Source organism: Coregonus clupeaformis, chromosome 12 (genome assembly GCF_020615455.1).
Source record: "Coregonus clupeaformis isolate EN_2021a chromosome 12, ASM2061545v1, whole genome shotgun sequence".
Lineage (NCBI taxonomy): Eukaryota > Metazoa > Chordata > Actinopteri > Salmoniformes > Salmonidae > Coregonus > Coregonus clupeaformis.
This window is the reverse complement of record NC_059203.1, coordinates 38,747,043-38,760,779: the sequence shown is the minus strand read 5'-3', so window position 1 is coordinate 38,760,779 and position 13,737 is coordinate 38,747,043. Positions and strand designations below refer to the sequence as shown.

The 13,737-nt window shown below is 42.7% G+C and overlaps 2 protein-coding genes across 2 annotated transcripts in view; both read right to left on the bottom strand.

Moving 5' to 3' along the window:
• Positions 1–3,005: 3,005 nt before the first annotated feature.
• On the bottom strand, positions 3,006–7,355 carry LOC121577614 (GTP-binding protein Rheb). Its single transcript, XM_041891351.1, has 8 exons — positions 6,952–7,355; positions 6,352–6,423; positions 6,072–6,139; positions 5,741–5,823; positions 5,537–5,593; positions 5,379–5,426; positions 5,062–5,143; positions 3,006–4,948 (listed from the first exon to the last, which is right to left on the bottom strand). Exons 1-8 carry the CDS (start codon positions 7,001–7,003, stop codon positions 4,856–4,858), a joined length of 555 nt encoding a protein of 184 aa, XP_041747285.1. The 5' UTR covers positions 7,004–7,355; the 3' UTR covers positions 3,006–4,855.
• A 1,026-nt stretch (positions 7,356–8,381) lies between these two features.
• Positions 8,382–13,737, bottom strand: part of LOC121577613 (limb region 1 homolog-like protein) — a 37,571-nt gene continuing 32,215 nt past the window's right edge. Inside the window, exon 16 of the mRNA XM_041891350.2 lies at positions 8,382–10,071. Coding sequence (XP_041747284.2) covers positions 9,986–10,071 — 86 coding nt within the window. The 3' untranslated portion in view covers positions 8,382–9,985. The remainder of the gene's footprint in view (positions 10,072–13,737) is intronic.

Genomic DNA, 13,737 nt, shown 5'->3' with positions numbered 1-13,737 from the left:
TGGCCCCATTCATTCTTTCCTTTACACGGATCAGTCGTCCTGGTCCCTTTGCAGAAAAACAGCCCCAAAGCATGATGTTTCCACCCCCATGCTTCACAGTAGGTATGGTGTTCTTTGGATGCAACTCAGCATTCTTTGTCCTCCAAACACGACGAGTTGAGTTTTTACCAAAAAGTTCTATTTTGGTTTCATCTGACCATATGACATTCTCCCAATCCTCTTCTGGATCATCCAAATGCACTCTAGCAAACTTCAGACGGGCGTGGACATGTACTGGCTTAAGCAGGGGGACACGTCTGGCACTGCAGGATTTGAGTCCCTGGCGGCGTAGTGTGTTACTGATGGTAGGCTTTGTTACTTTGGTCCCAGCTCTCTGCAGGTCATTCACTAGGTCCCCCCGTGTGGTTCTGGGATTTTTGCTCACCGTTCTTGTGATCATTTTGACCCCACGGGGTGAGATCTTGCGTGGAGCCCCAGATCAAATCAAATCAAATCAAATGTTATTGGTCACATGCGCCGAATACAACAGGTGCAGACATTACAGTGAAATGCTTACTTACAGCCCTTAACCAACAGTGCATTTATTTTAAACAAAAAAAAAGTGTTGAGAAAAAAAAGAGCAGAAGTAAAATAAAGTGACAGTAGGGAGGCTATATATACAGGGGGGTACCGTTGCAGAGTCAATGTGCGGGGGCACCGGCTAGTTGAGGTAGTTGAGGTAATATGTACATGTGGGTAGAGTTAAAGTGACTATGCATAAATACTTAACAGAGTAGCAGCAGCGTAAAAAGGATGGGGTGGGGGGGCAGTGCAAATAGTCCGGGTAGCCATGATTAGCTGTTCAGGAGTCTTATGGCTTGGGGGTAGAAGCTGTTGAGAAGTCTTTTGGACCTAGACTTGGCACTCCGGTACCGCTTGCCGTGCGGTAGCAGAGAGAACAGTCTATGACTAGGGTGGCTGGAGTCTTTGACAATTTTGAGGGCCTTCCTCTGACACCGCCTGGTATAGAGGTCCTGGATGGCAGGAAGCTTTGCCCCAGTGATGTACTGGGCCGTACGCACTACCCTCTGTAGTGCCTTGCGGTCGGAGGCCAAGCAGTTGCCATACCAGGCGGTGATGCAACCAGTCAGGATGCTCTCGATGGTGCAGCTGTATAATTTTTTGGGGATCTGAGGACCCATGCCAAATCTTTTTAGTCTCCTGAGGGGGAGTAGGCTTTGTCGTGCCCTCTTCACGACTGTCTTGGTGTATTTGGACCATGATAGTTCGTTGGTGATGTGGACACCAAGGAACTTGAAGCTCTCAACCTGTTCCACTACAGCCCCGTCGATGAGAATGGGGGCGTGCTCAGTCCTCTTTTTTTTCCTGTAGTCCACAATCATCTCCTTTGTCTTGGTCACGTTGAGGGAGAGGTTGTTGTCCTGGCACCACACGGCCAGATCTCTGACCTCCTCCCTATAGGCTGTCTCATCGTTGTCGGTGATCAGGCCTACCACTGTTGTGTCGTCGGCAAACTTAATGATGGTGTTGGAGTCGTGCCTGGCCATGCAGTCATGGGTGAACAGAGAGTACAGGAGGGGACTGAGCACGCACCCCTGAGGGGCCCCCGTGTTGAGGATCAGTGTGGCAGATGTGTTGTTACCTACCCGGGGAGATTATCAGTGGTCTTGTATGTCTTCCATTTCCTAATAATTGCTCCCACAGTTGATTTCTTCAAACCAAGCTGCTTACCTATTGCAGATTCAGTCTTCCCAGCCTGGTGCAGGTCTACAATTTTGTTTCTGGTGTCCTTTGACAGCTCTTTGGTCTTGGCCATAGTGGAGTTTGGAGTGTGACTGTTTGAGGTTGTGGAGAGGTGTCTTTTATACTGATAACAAGTTCAAACAGGTGCCATTAATACAGGTAACGAGTGGAGGACAGAGGAGCCTCTTAAAGAAGAAGTTACAGGTCTGTGAGAGCCAGAAATCTTGCTTGTTTGTAGGTGACCAAATAATTATTTTCCACCATAATCTGCAAATAAATTCATAAAAAATCCTACAATGTGATTTTCTGGAATTTTTTTCCTCAATTTGTCTGTCATAGTTGACGTGTACCTATGATGAAAATTACAGGCCTCTCTCATCTTTCTAAGTGGGAGAACTTGCACAATTGGTGGCTGACTAAATACTTGTTTTCCCCACTGTAGGTTCTAATATGGCAATTTCTTCCTGGCTTGGCTTCTCCAGTGTTTTTACCCACACACTGCTAGTGTTAAAACTGCAAAAGTGTCTCTCCACCCAATGGCAAAATGGATAGAATTGCAGGAAATTTGCTTTTAGGGTAACTGCAAAAAAAAAAATCTGCCCCATGGCAAAATGAGTAGAACTGCATGAAATGTGTTAGAAAATGTCAATATTTTCTCTAGGCCCCATGGCAAAAATGTGTAGAATTGCAGGAAATGTACTTTAAAATGTACATTGTTTCTCTCCGCTGTCAAGACAGGGGCCAGCAAAATGCTTTGCCCGCAAGGTGGGGGGAACCCCAACCAAATCTCACTAAGGGCCCCCAAAAGGCTAGGCCAGGGCCAGCCCTGGCTACAGTTAGCTTAACTGCACAAATGGATTGATTCCATAAATCAGTTGACTGCAGGTGTGGGTATGGATGTGGGTACACAGACCCGCAAGCCACTGCGGCCCCTCATGATGAGTTCAGATTTTTTGTGGCCCCCACCCCAATCAAAGTTGCCCATCACTGGTCTAATTGTATCCCCCATAGATAGTATTTTATAAAAATTATCACCTCATAATTGTGCTGTCTTTTTTAGTGATTGTTTGGTAGGATGAAAGGTAGACTGATGATCCTGGACTGGTAGACTCATAAGATGTTATTTGGTCACATAGTTTGTGTTCTACTCTGCTTCTCCGACGTCTTCAGTCAGGGACCTTGGCAATTCTAACTTGGTCAGAGAATTTCAGCCTTGTTTCAGCATTCATAGCACAAGTAATCAATAAAAAATACAGACTTTTAAAGGAGTAAAGGATTTATTTATATATACAAAACTGTTTACAGCTAGATTTCTGAGTTAACACTAACCAATGTGGGGGTATTGGTGTTCAGGTGTGTGTTGTGCACCTTGTTTTCTCCATTGGGTCAAGTCAACAGAGAAGGGGGAAAAACCTAGAGGACCTTGAGTCAGGTAGGGAAACAGGTGGGGGGAATAAAGCGGGGGATTGAAGGGTAAGGCACAAGACACAGCATCACCAGCTTCTCTTAGGCTGAGTTTACACAGGCAGCCCAATTCTGATCTTTTGACCAATCACATCAGATATTTTTCAGCACAGATCTTGATTGGTCAGAGGACCAAGTAGTGGAAAAAAAAGTTTATAATTGGGCTGCCTGTGTAAACGCAGCCTTAGACTGCATCATCAATCACCTATCAATCAATCAATCTACTACTTACTCAAAGAGAAGCACTATAAAAAAAAAAAAATCTAAACAATAATAGATACTAGGGGGTGGACTGTCTGGATAAATGGAAGTAATGTGAGTAAAAACCATTGGACTTCAAATTGATCTTTTGTTTGTAAGGCTAAAGTGGACATGCAAATCAGGTTATGTTGAGCACTGTGTCCGATGGGAGTCCCTGACTCAAAACTAAATTCATAAGTCATGTGTCATAAGGCATCCTTGCTTGGCTTGACCAAGCCCTACATCACTTCTGGAATCAAAACCCCAAAACTCAAACTAAACCAGCAGATCCTGTGGTCCCCATGAAAAGGTTAACAGTCCACAGTGGTAAGAAATTATCAGTGAATGCAAAAACAGCAACTCCATAATATTCTTCATTATAGTATAATTGTATGCTGACATTTTGTTCAATATGCTGCTAAATGAACACACTTGTATTATCTCAGGATATAACTAACAACACTATCAAACCTGTGTCTAGGATCCTAGTGCTATGGGATCAAAAGGCCACAACTTTTTTAATATAACAGATCCATTCCACTCTCTTCTAAACATCATTCAAGGGGGCCTCGTCCACTGGATAATTACAGCTTCATTATTAATGTCAGATGGTAAATCATAGAGGAAGGGAGCGAGGACCAATCTGCCAACCAGAAGTGAAGAACAAAAATGTATTCTAAAATACATTATTTACAGTTCAAGGGTGAAGTGTAACCTGAAGTTGACTTGCTGAAAGTTTTACAGTGAAAAAATGTTAGCCAAGACCAATACTATAGGAAATGTACTTCTGCAACACACATATTGTGTGAAAGAGAACTAATTCCAAGATACTGTAACCAAGACATTAATCAGTTGTGAATTATAGTAACTTTCCAACGCTGCTACAACAGCAATGTGAACAGTGGCTCTCTGCCATGGCCGGTGTATTCATTGAAGTATACAGATGACCTGAGAAAAGAAGTCAGGCATGTTTTTTAGGCATCAAGGTCAGCCCTTATTATGTACAAGGTGAAGCTAGCCAGTGAGAGTTGGGGACACTAGCCAGTCACCGCTGCATCTGTTGATGCACGGCTAACTATTTGATTGTAATTATCAGGGAGCTGTTTTTTGTTGTGAAGTTTGGGCTTGTGGCTCTTACATTTGGTATTTCCATGTTTTGTTTTTCATGAGGTTTGGTTTATGCCAACCAAACTTAATAGACTTCAGTAAAACTGACAGTGAAACTCGTGTGACACGTCAGAGTTCTCCTTAGTCAGCCTTGAGTGTGATTGGCTGCCTTTGTGTAAAACACATGAATTATAAGTGGCCACATTGCGACTGCGGCTCCTTGGTGCTAGGGAGGTCATGATTGGCAGGCTGGTGATGTTGTGTCTCCTGGCTTCGGCCAATGAGCTTACTGCTGTCCCTCTTACATCACGGCACACTTTTTCTCCTCTGAGGGAACGTTCCCATCCGCCCTTTCCATCTCCAGAATGATCCGCTTGAATACCTCTACAGCGGTCTGCAATGCATAGAGTTGAACGTAGAAAAACAATCAATAAATAATCTCATGCTTTTGAATAGACAAATATGTGGATGAGTAGCTCTGTCTGCAGAGAAGATATCGTTGTGTACCTCGTTTTCCTTGGCAGAAGATTCCATGAATGCTGCTCCCCATGAGTGGGCCAGCTTCTTCCCTTCCTCTGGCTTGATCACCCTGAGGGGAGGAGGGACACACTGAGCATGATGTAATGAAATCACACCTTTTTATAGGCATGAATGTACCTCTATGGTCACAAGGTCCAAAACCTTGGCTGGGTAACCAAGGTGAAACCATATACCAGTTTTTGAAATCAGATGGTAGTGGCATGGTTCTATACATAATGTACCAGCCATGCATGTGAGTGGGAGCACCATTACTCTCCTCCTTCATTCAGCTCAAGTAGGTTTACCTTTCCATGTGGAGATCTTTTTTATTTCCAACAAGAACAGTTGGCACCCTAAAAGAAAACACATCAATTTATATTTTTTTACTTGGAAAACCAATTTTTTAAGACACAAACAGATCAAAAGTAGCATCACCAACCTTTTATAACTTAGGTTAACTTACTGTATTTTCCCAACCATATCTAGTAGCTTGTCATGAAGAACCTGAACAACTTCAAAACTGCAAAAAGTAAAAGACAAAAAGAGACAGGTTACCAGTGTGCATTGATGGATATACAACTATCTATACACACAGTAGAGTCGCAAGGTCAACAGAGAGCCAGAACAAAGGATGAACCGCGAATGAAATGTACCCATGACTACTCACCTTTTCATGGATGTTACTGCATAGACCAAGACATAACCGTGGATGTCCATTGAATGAGACTGAGGGAAAATAGAGTACTCGTCCTGTAGAGATAAGGGGAGAAATCGGTTAAAGAGGAAACACACAAGAAATACAGACAGACAAGTGCTTCTGAAAATAATATCGGCTGTTGTTTTTCGTTCATATCCCAACAATTGTACATGTTGCATCAGCACAAACGGTCACTGATCACCAGACCCCAACAGGTGGTATAAAAATGTATTTTGTGTTATTTCAGAGAGCTGAGAAACAGAGGTAAAGAAAGAAGATGAGTAATGTAAAGCATACATACCTGACCAGCAGTATCGACCAACTGAAGATTGAAGTCTTGACCGTTGACAGACACCGTTTTGTTGAAGGCTGGAAATATGTGAAGAGGCAGTGGTCAAGCCCAAGCCAGGCCACATAAGGGGGACACGTGGTAATTGCTGGATATAGCATGATCATAAATGGAGCATATGTTTTGCTTTTCACCCATGCATATTATTTGATCCTCAATGACACCTTATAATGGGTGCAATAACATAGAATAACAAAACTGATCCAACGAGAAACGAAAAAAATATACTTACTGTTTTCAATGGTAGGGTCATATGAATCTACGAACTGTCCTTCCACGAACTGTATTGTGAGAGATGACTTTCCTGTAGAGGAAAATTGAATTGTTGTGGCCGATGAGCAGCAATTTCCAAAATCATAGGAAAACGAAAATACCATTTGCTAAGTAAAACACTCAATGTTACCTGACTCCGAACAACATTTCTACACTGTGATTGGCTATGTTAGTTATGACTGCAGATATTTCATATTGCAAATATCTAGATAGCTAGGTCTATGAGCTAACGTTAGCAACGTTAGTTGGCCGCGTTAACACATCGTGGAACTTAGCTTAAGTTGTTGTGGCAAAGTTAGCACACAACTTTGGCATGGTGAGTGAGTAGAAGGCTATCAACTACAACGTTTATACATGAACAACGTCTATACATCAAAACACTACCCAATTCACAATTACATAGCTATGGCATTCTCTTCTGTGCTTGATTCTGTTTTGGTACTAGAAGCTAGCTAGCCTTTTTTTGCATAGCTAGTACGCTATTGCTAGCTAGCAATACCGTACAGTAGCTATGCAAACAAAAACAAAGGCTAGCTAAGTAGCTTCTTATTTCACTCACCGACAGATCTGTACCCAATCACAGCTATCTTCCTGTATTTTGGTTGAGGCATTGTTTTAAAATAGTAACTTCAATAGATAATGTTAAAATGTTGTAGCTATGGTCGTTTTAATAAAGAAACAAAAACTTTATCGCCACATTCGTTTCACGTCACGTGACAACAACAAACTTTTCAGAGCCGTTCGAGCTAACACTTCGCTGGCGTCGAGTTGCAACTTCAGAACTGAACTGAAGCTGGTAGAACACGTATTTCGACTGATATTTGCAATATATCGGTTATCGATACAGTTATGTATGGCGATAATTGGTTTGAATGATCTAAATATTAGTTTTTAGAACTTAAAACAGGAAACCAAAACGGCTTATTCACAGCAGTTAGGCTTCGCGAGTCACACTGTCGGAAACTGGACAAGCACACCGTCGTAAAACTACGTACGTCAGCGCTTGACATGAGGTTGCCCTATTTTGTACAGCAGAGGTCACTCTCACCCTGATTTACTTATATACAAACGTTTGTGAGAGAAACACAAATTAGGCATTTTTAACACATTCATATAGCAAAACCCATTCAGCTGTTTTTATTATTTAATGCTCAATGACCGTACAAGATTAGCATACTTTTACAGAAACAGGCTTTAAAAAAAATAATAATAATAATATATGCCATTTAGCAGACACTTTTACCCAAAGCCACTTACAGTCATGCGTGCATACATTTTAAGAATGGGTGGTCCCCAATGCTTGACTTGGACTGAAATATGTGCTGGTACTCATTTTGGGTGCTGGTACTGTTTATATTTAGGTGCAGGAGCTCCACAATACTTTTGAGTTAACATTCTATAACAGGAACAGGAGCTCAAGCAGTAGAACATTTGAGGTGCTGGTACTCAGCTCCGGTGAGCTCCTGCTTGACGCTGGAATCCAACCCACTATCCTGGCGTTGCAAGCGCCATGCTGTACCAATTGAGCTACAGAGGACCACACAGAGAACCTTTTATCAGTTTTAAATAGACCTATGCTTATTTTAAGGCTCAGACCCTATCAATCATGAATGTGTACGGTGGTCCTTGTTAAGATGGCATAAGTGTACAACAAAATCTGTTAAATAGCTGCTTTAAAAGTTATGTATGTTAGGTTGAGTACACTTATGCCATCTTTGTGTAGCTCCAGCAGCGCCTCAACGACAAAATTGAAGAAGATAGAAACTATCTAAAATGATGACATAAGACTTATCTTTACCATCTTTACCATACCATTTGGTACTTAGACGCATAACAGATGGTGTGGGACATGGATTTGTCTAAAGACTACCCTACTTTTGAGGCTCTAAAAACCTACTTACTTACAGATTGGAGTGAAACAGGGTTGCCAAATCAGTACATTTTCTTAGTGGGTATGCTATGCTCAAACCAAAACAAGCAGCAATGATGTAAGAAACAGACAGAAAAAAATATTTATTGTTCCATTAGAAGAGTCCTTACAAAAACTCTCTTCAGTTTAGATATTCACAGTTTTAAACAATTTTCATATACTTTTAACCAGAGTTCACAGTTATAGATAGCTAACAATCATACATCATAGTAAAGCATACAGTTTTACAAGACATACAGACAATTGAACATGTAGTAGCCTACTGTTCTGGCATTGAAATGACAACACATTTTGACATTTGTATGATTTAATTTTAATTTTATTTATTTCACCTTTATTTAACCAGGTAAGCCAGTTGAGAACAAGTTCTCATTTACAACTGCAACCTCAGGAGAGGTTGAGGAGTGTTTTACCCGTGAGACAATAACAAATGAACATTCACTTGAGGTCAACATAAATCTATGGCCACAAACTCATCATTAAAAAACAAAAAACTTAATTTACAAAATGAAATGAACTTGGTACAATATTGGAGAAAAATGTCCATGCATGTACACAACGTTGCGCAAAAAATGAATGTACACTGACGGACACATGGACACACGCACACACTCAAACACACACACAGATAGCCTTTCTCAAACACACACATCACAGTTTAACTTGGTCTTAAGTTCCAGGCCATTGTTTCCGGTCTGTACTTTAAATTTCCTTTAGCACCGTGGTGCTAAGCATTGTATGTTTCTGTTCTCTTCATAAAAGACTGTTGTCCAACTTTTCAATCCAACAATAAAATGTCCTTATCACATAAGGTTGTGATACAAATATGTAAATGAGAATGATATACTAAAAATAGTAATATAGTAGAATTGGCCATATGCACTGAAGTAGAGTTACTGTACACATCCCTTACTTTAATTAATGTTAACTGATTTACTCTTATTCTTTGACACCATACATCAGCTTCTTTCCTAAACATTCCATTAGAGGACAACAGAAAGAAGGGAAATTATGTTCACAAGATGACACAGCAGAATAAATAATTTGAATAATACACAAGGTAATAAGTGCAAGAGCGCAATAGGCAAAAAGGGAGAGAGAGAGGAGAGGAAAAGACAGTGATATCAAGGGAAGTATACAGAGCTGAAGTTCTTGTGGAGTTCCTTCCAGTCAAGGATCAAGATGTTTTGAGAATGGCAGACAGTTTAGCAAAAGTCATCGTGGATGTCTATGAAGGGTTCATGTATTGGGAAAGACCTTGAGACTAGAAGACGACCATCTCTATACACTATACATGTCAATTCTTGCTCCCTTTCTGTTCATTTTGCTTCCTTCACCATTGTCTTCCTCTTCTTTTTTTGCAAAAAATGTATTTTATTTCTCACATACTCCATTATAAACCTGACAGACGAGGAGACAAATTGCATTGGTCCCCTTGGTGCAGTACCTGTCCTGTACCTATTCTCTGAAGTATAATCATGTCTGAGGTCCAAGTCCAGAGTTTCATCCTCTTCTCAGTGGTGACAGGATCACCAGTCGTCCATCAGCAAACAGGTCAATCCCCTTCTCTCTTTCAAAGAGAGTTTACTACAGCTAAATATTTGGGGACACTGCTCTTTGGCAAGCTCACTTTGGTAAGCCCAGGTCATTGGCTTGTTGAAGTTCACTGAATCTTTGAGAGTCCATTAGCCAATAGGAGCCTGAGTGGGATGGTGGAGCGGGACACGGTCAATGGCAGTATATTCAGCCCTGGGAAGAGAGAGAGGACCATATTAGTGAATTAACCGATCACAACGTGTGTAAGTGTGCGTGTGTGTGTGTGTGTGCATGAGCAAGCATACATACAGTATCTCACAAAAGTGAGTACACCCCTCACATTTTTGTAAATATTTGAGTATATCTTTTCATGTGACAACACTGAAGAAATGACACTTTGCTACAATGTAAAGTAGTGAGTGTACAGCTTGTATAACAGTGTACATTTGCTGTCCCCTCAAAATAACACAACACACAGCCATTAATGTCTAAACCGCTGGCAACGAAAGTGAGTACACCCCTAAGTGAAAATGTCAAAATTGGGCCCAAAGTGTCAATATTTTGTCAACATTTTCCAGCACTCCCTTAACCATCTTGGGCATGGAGTTCACCAGAGCTTCACAGGTTGCCACTGGAGTCCTCTTCCACTCCTCCATGACGACATCACAGAGCTGGTGGATGTTAGAGACCTTGCACTCCTCCACCTTCCATTTGAGGATGTCCCACAGATGCTCAATAGGGTTTAGGTCTGGAGACATGCTTGGCCAGTCCATCACCTTTACCCTCAGCTTCTTTAGCAAGGCAGTGGTCGTCTTGGAGGTGTGTTTGGGGTCGTTATCATGTTGGAATACTGCCCTGCGGCCCAGTCTCCGAAGGGAGGGGATCATGCTCTGCTTCAGTATGTCACAGTACGTTGGCATTCATGGTTCCCTCAATGAACTGTAGCTCCCCAGCGCCGACAGCACTCATGCAGCCCCAGACCATGACACTCCCACCACCATGCTTGACTGTAGGCAAGAGACACTTGTCTTTGTACTCCTCACCTGGTTGCTGCCACACACGCTTGACACCATCTGAACCAAATAAGTTTATCTTGGTCTCATCAGACCACAGGACATGGTTCCAGTAATCCATGTCCTTAGTCTGCTTGTCTTCAGCAAACTGTTTGCGGGTTTTCTTGTGCATTATCTTTAAAGAGGCTTCCTTCTGGGACGACAGCCATGTAAACCAATTTGTTACAGTGTGCGGCGTATGGTCTGAGCACTGACAGGCTGACCCCCCACCCCTTCAACCTCTGCAGCAATGCTGGCAGCACTCATACGTCTATTTCCCAAAGACAACCTCTGGATATGACGCTGAGCACGTGCACTCAACTTCTTTGGTCGACCATGGCGAGGCCTGTTCTGAGTGGAACCTGTCCTGTTAAACCGCTGTATGGTCTTGGCCACCGTGCTGCAGCTCAGTTTCAGGGTCTTGGCAATCTTCTTATAGCCCAGGCCATCTTTATGTAGAGCAACAATTCTTTTTTTCAGATCCTCAGAGAGTTCTTTGCCATGTTGAACTTCCAGTGACCAGTATGAGGGAGTGTGAGAGCGATGACACCAAATTTAACACACCTGCTCCCCATTCACACCTGAGACCTTGTAACACTAACGAGTCACATGACACCGGGGAGGGAAAATGGCTAATTGGGCCCAATTTGGACATTTTCACTTAGGGGTGTACTCACTTTTGTTGCCAGCGGTTTAGACATTAATGGCTGTGTGTTGAGTTATTTTGAGGGGACAGCAAATTTACACTGTAATACAAGCTGTACACTCACTACTTTACATTGTAGCAAAGTGTCATTTCTTCAGTGTTGTTACGTGAAAATATATACTCAAATATTAACAAAAATGTGAGGGGTGTATTCACTTTTGTGAGATATTGTATATGTATGCGTAACTGTCTATGTTTTTGTTATTTTGTTATTTTATTTTTTCTCCCTTTTTCTCCCCAATTTCGTGATATCCAATTGCGATCCAATTACGATCTTGTCTCATCGCTGCAACTCCCCAAGGGGCTTTGGAGAGGTGAAAGTCGAGTCATGCGTTCTCCGAAACATGACCCGCCAAACCGCGCTTCTTAACACCCGCCCGCTTAACCTGGAAGCCAGCCGCACCAATGTGTCGGAGGAAACACCGTCCAACTGACGACCGAAGTCAGCCTGCAAGCGCCCAGCCCACCACAAGGAGCTGCTAGAGCGCGATGAGCCAAGTAAAGCCCCCCCGGCCAAACCCTCCCCTAATCCGGACGACACTGGGCCAATTGTGCGCCGCACTATGGGACTCCCGGTCATGGCCGGTGGTGTGATGGGTGATTTTAAGGAGTCAGGCGCAGGAGGGTAAATCACAGAATAACATGATTTATTCCGGAATACAGAGTTACGCAGTAAAGCGTCAAAACAGTCCAGTGCGCAAAACAGGCGCACTGGAACCAACAAGGCACACGGGGAAAAATAACCCAGCGATACAAAATACAAGGAGCTCCACTATCCTCACAATAAACAATCACACACAAAGACAAGGGGGCAGAGGGAACACTTATACAGGTACTGATTAATATGAATTAATATGCCATTTAGCAGACGCTTTTATCCAAAGTGACTTACAGTCATGTGCGCATACATTTTTACGTATGGGTGGTCCCGGGGAACGATCCCACTACCCTGGCGTTACAAGCGCCATGCTCTACCAATTGAGCTACAGAGGACCACACGAGGGGATATGAACCAGGTGTGTGTAATAAACAAGACAAAACAAATGGAATGATAAGATGAGGAGCGGCAGTGGCTAGAAGGCCGGTGACGACGAACGCCGAAGCCTGCCCGAACAAGGAGAGGAGGCAGCCTTGGAGGAAGTCGTGACAGGTAGTGACACACAGTGGCGGCTCCTGAAAAAATTCTCAGGGGGGGCAATTTTTCTGATGATTTAGGTGACCTACACACATTTTAAAAAATATATGTCCAGCAACAACATGAAGACAGGGGCAGCATATAAGTCAATACCAGAAGCATTTATTGACTGATCTCAAAAGTGTTGGCTTACCAGGGTTGGTGGAGCCCTCAGTTTCATCTTTGCCTCGCAAAGCTAACTCAAACACTCCGCAAAACTTCACACACTGGATTAGCCGGCTGAGGATGTGGCGGTTCTTGCTAATGTCGTAGTAAATATATTTGTTATAGTGAATATGGAATATGATATGTTGAGTAAAATGTTGTGCTAAGATCTATTTAGGTCAGGAGCTGGTTATAAGTTCTGTTCCTATCCAATAACAATGGACAAAAGGGTCCTATCTTGTCAGCCTTGTCAGCAGGTGGCCAAGGACAACACCCACGCCATAGGCCTCTCAGTTCTTCCAACTCACGAGTTCTTGCTCTGAGGACACACACACACACACACACAAACACACACACACACACATCATCACTGTTAAACACACACACACACACACACATCATCACTGTTAAACACACACACACACACACACACACAAAAATCCCCTCTCTTAGGCTGAACATTTGAAGACAGAGAACCCGACTCAGAGCCAATGCAACAGTGACAGTAGCCTGGAGGGGACCTCGCCCAACTCATCAGGACCAATCAGAAGATCAGAACTACTAGATTCAACCTACTTCATTTATTGCATAAAATGTCTGCACACAATGTTTCGGGGCTCTCTTCAGATAATAATAATAATAATAATATGCCATTTAGCAGACGCTTTTATCCAAAGCGACTTACAGTCATGCGTGCATACATTTTTGTGTATGGGTGGTCCCGGGGATCGAACCCACTACCTTGGCGTTACAAGCGCCGTGCTCTACCAGCTGAGGTACAG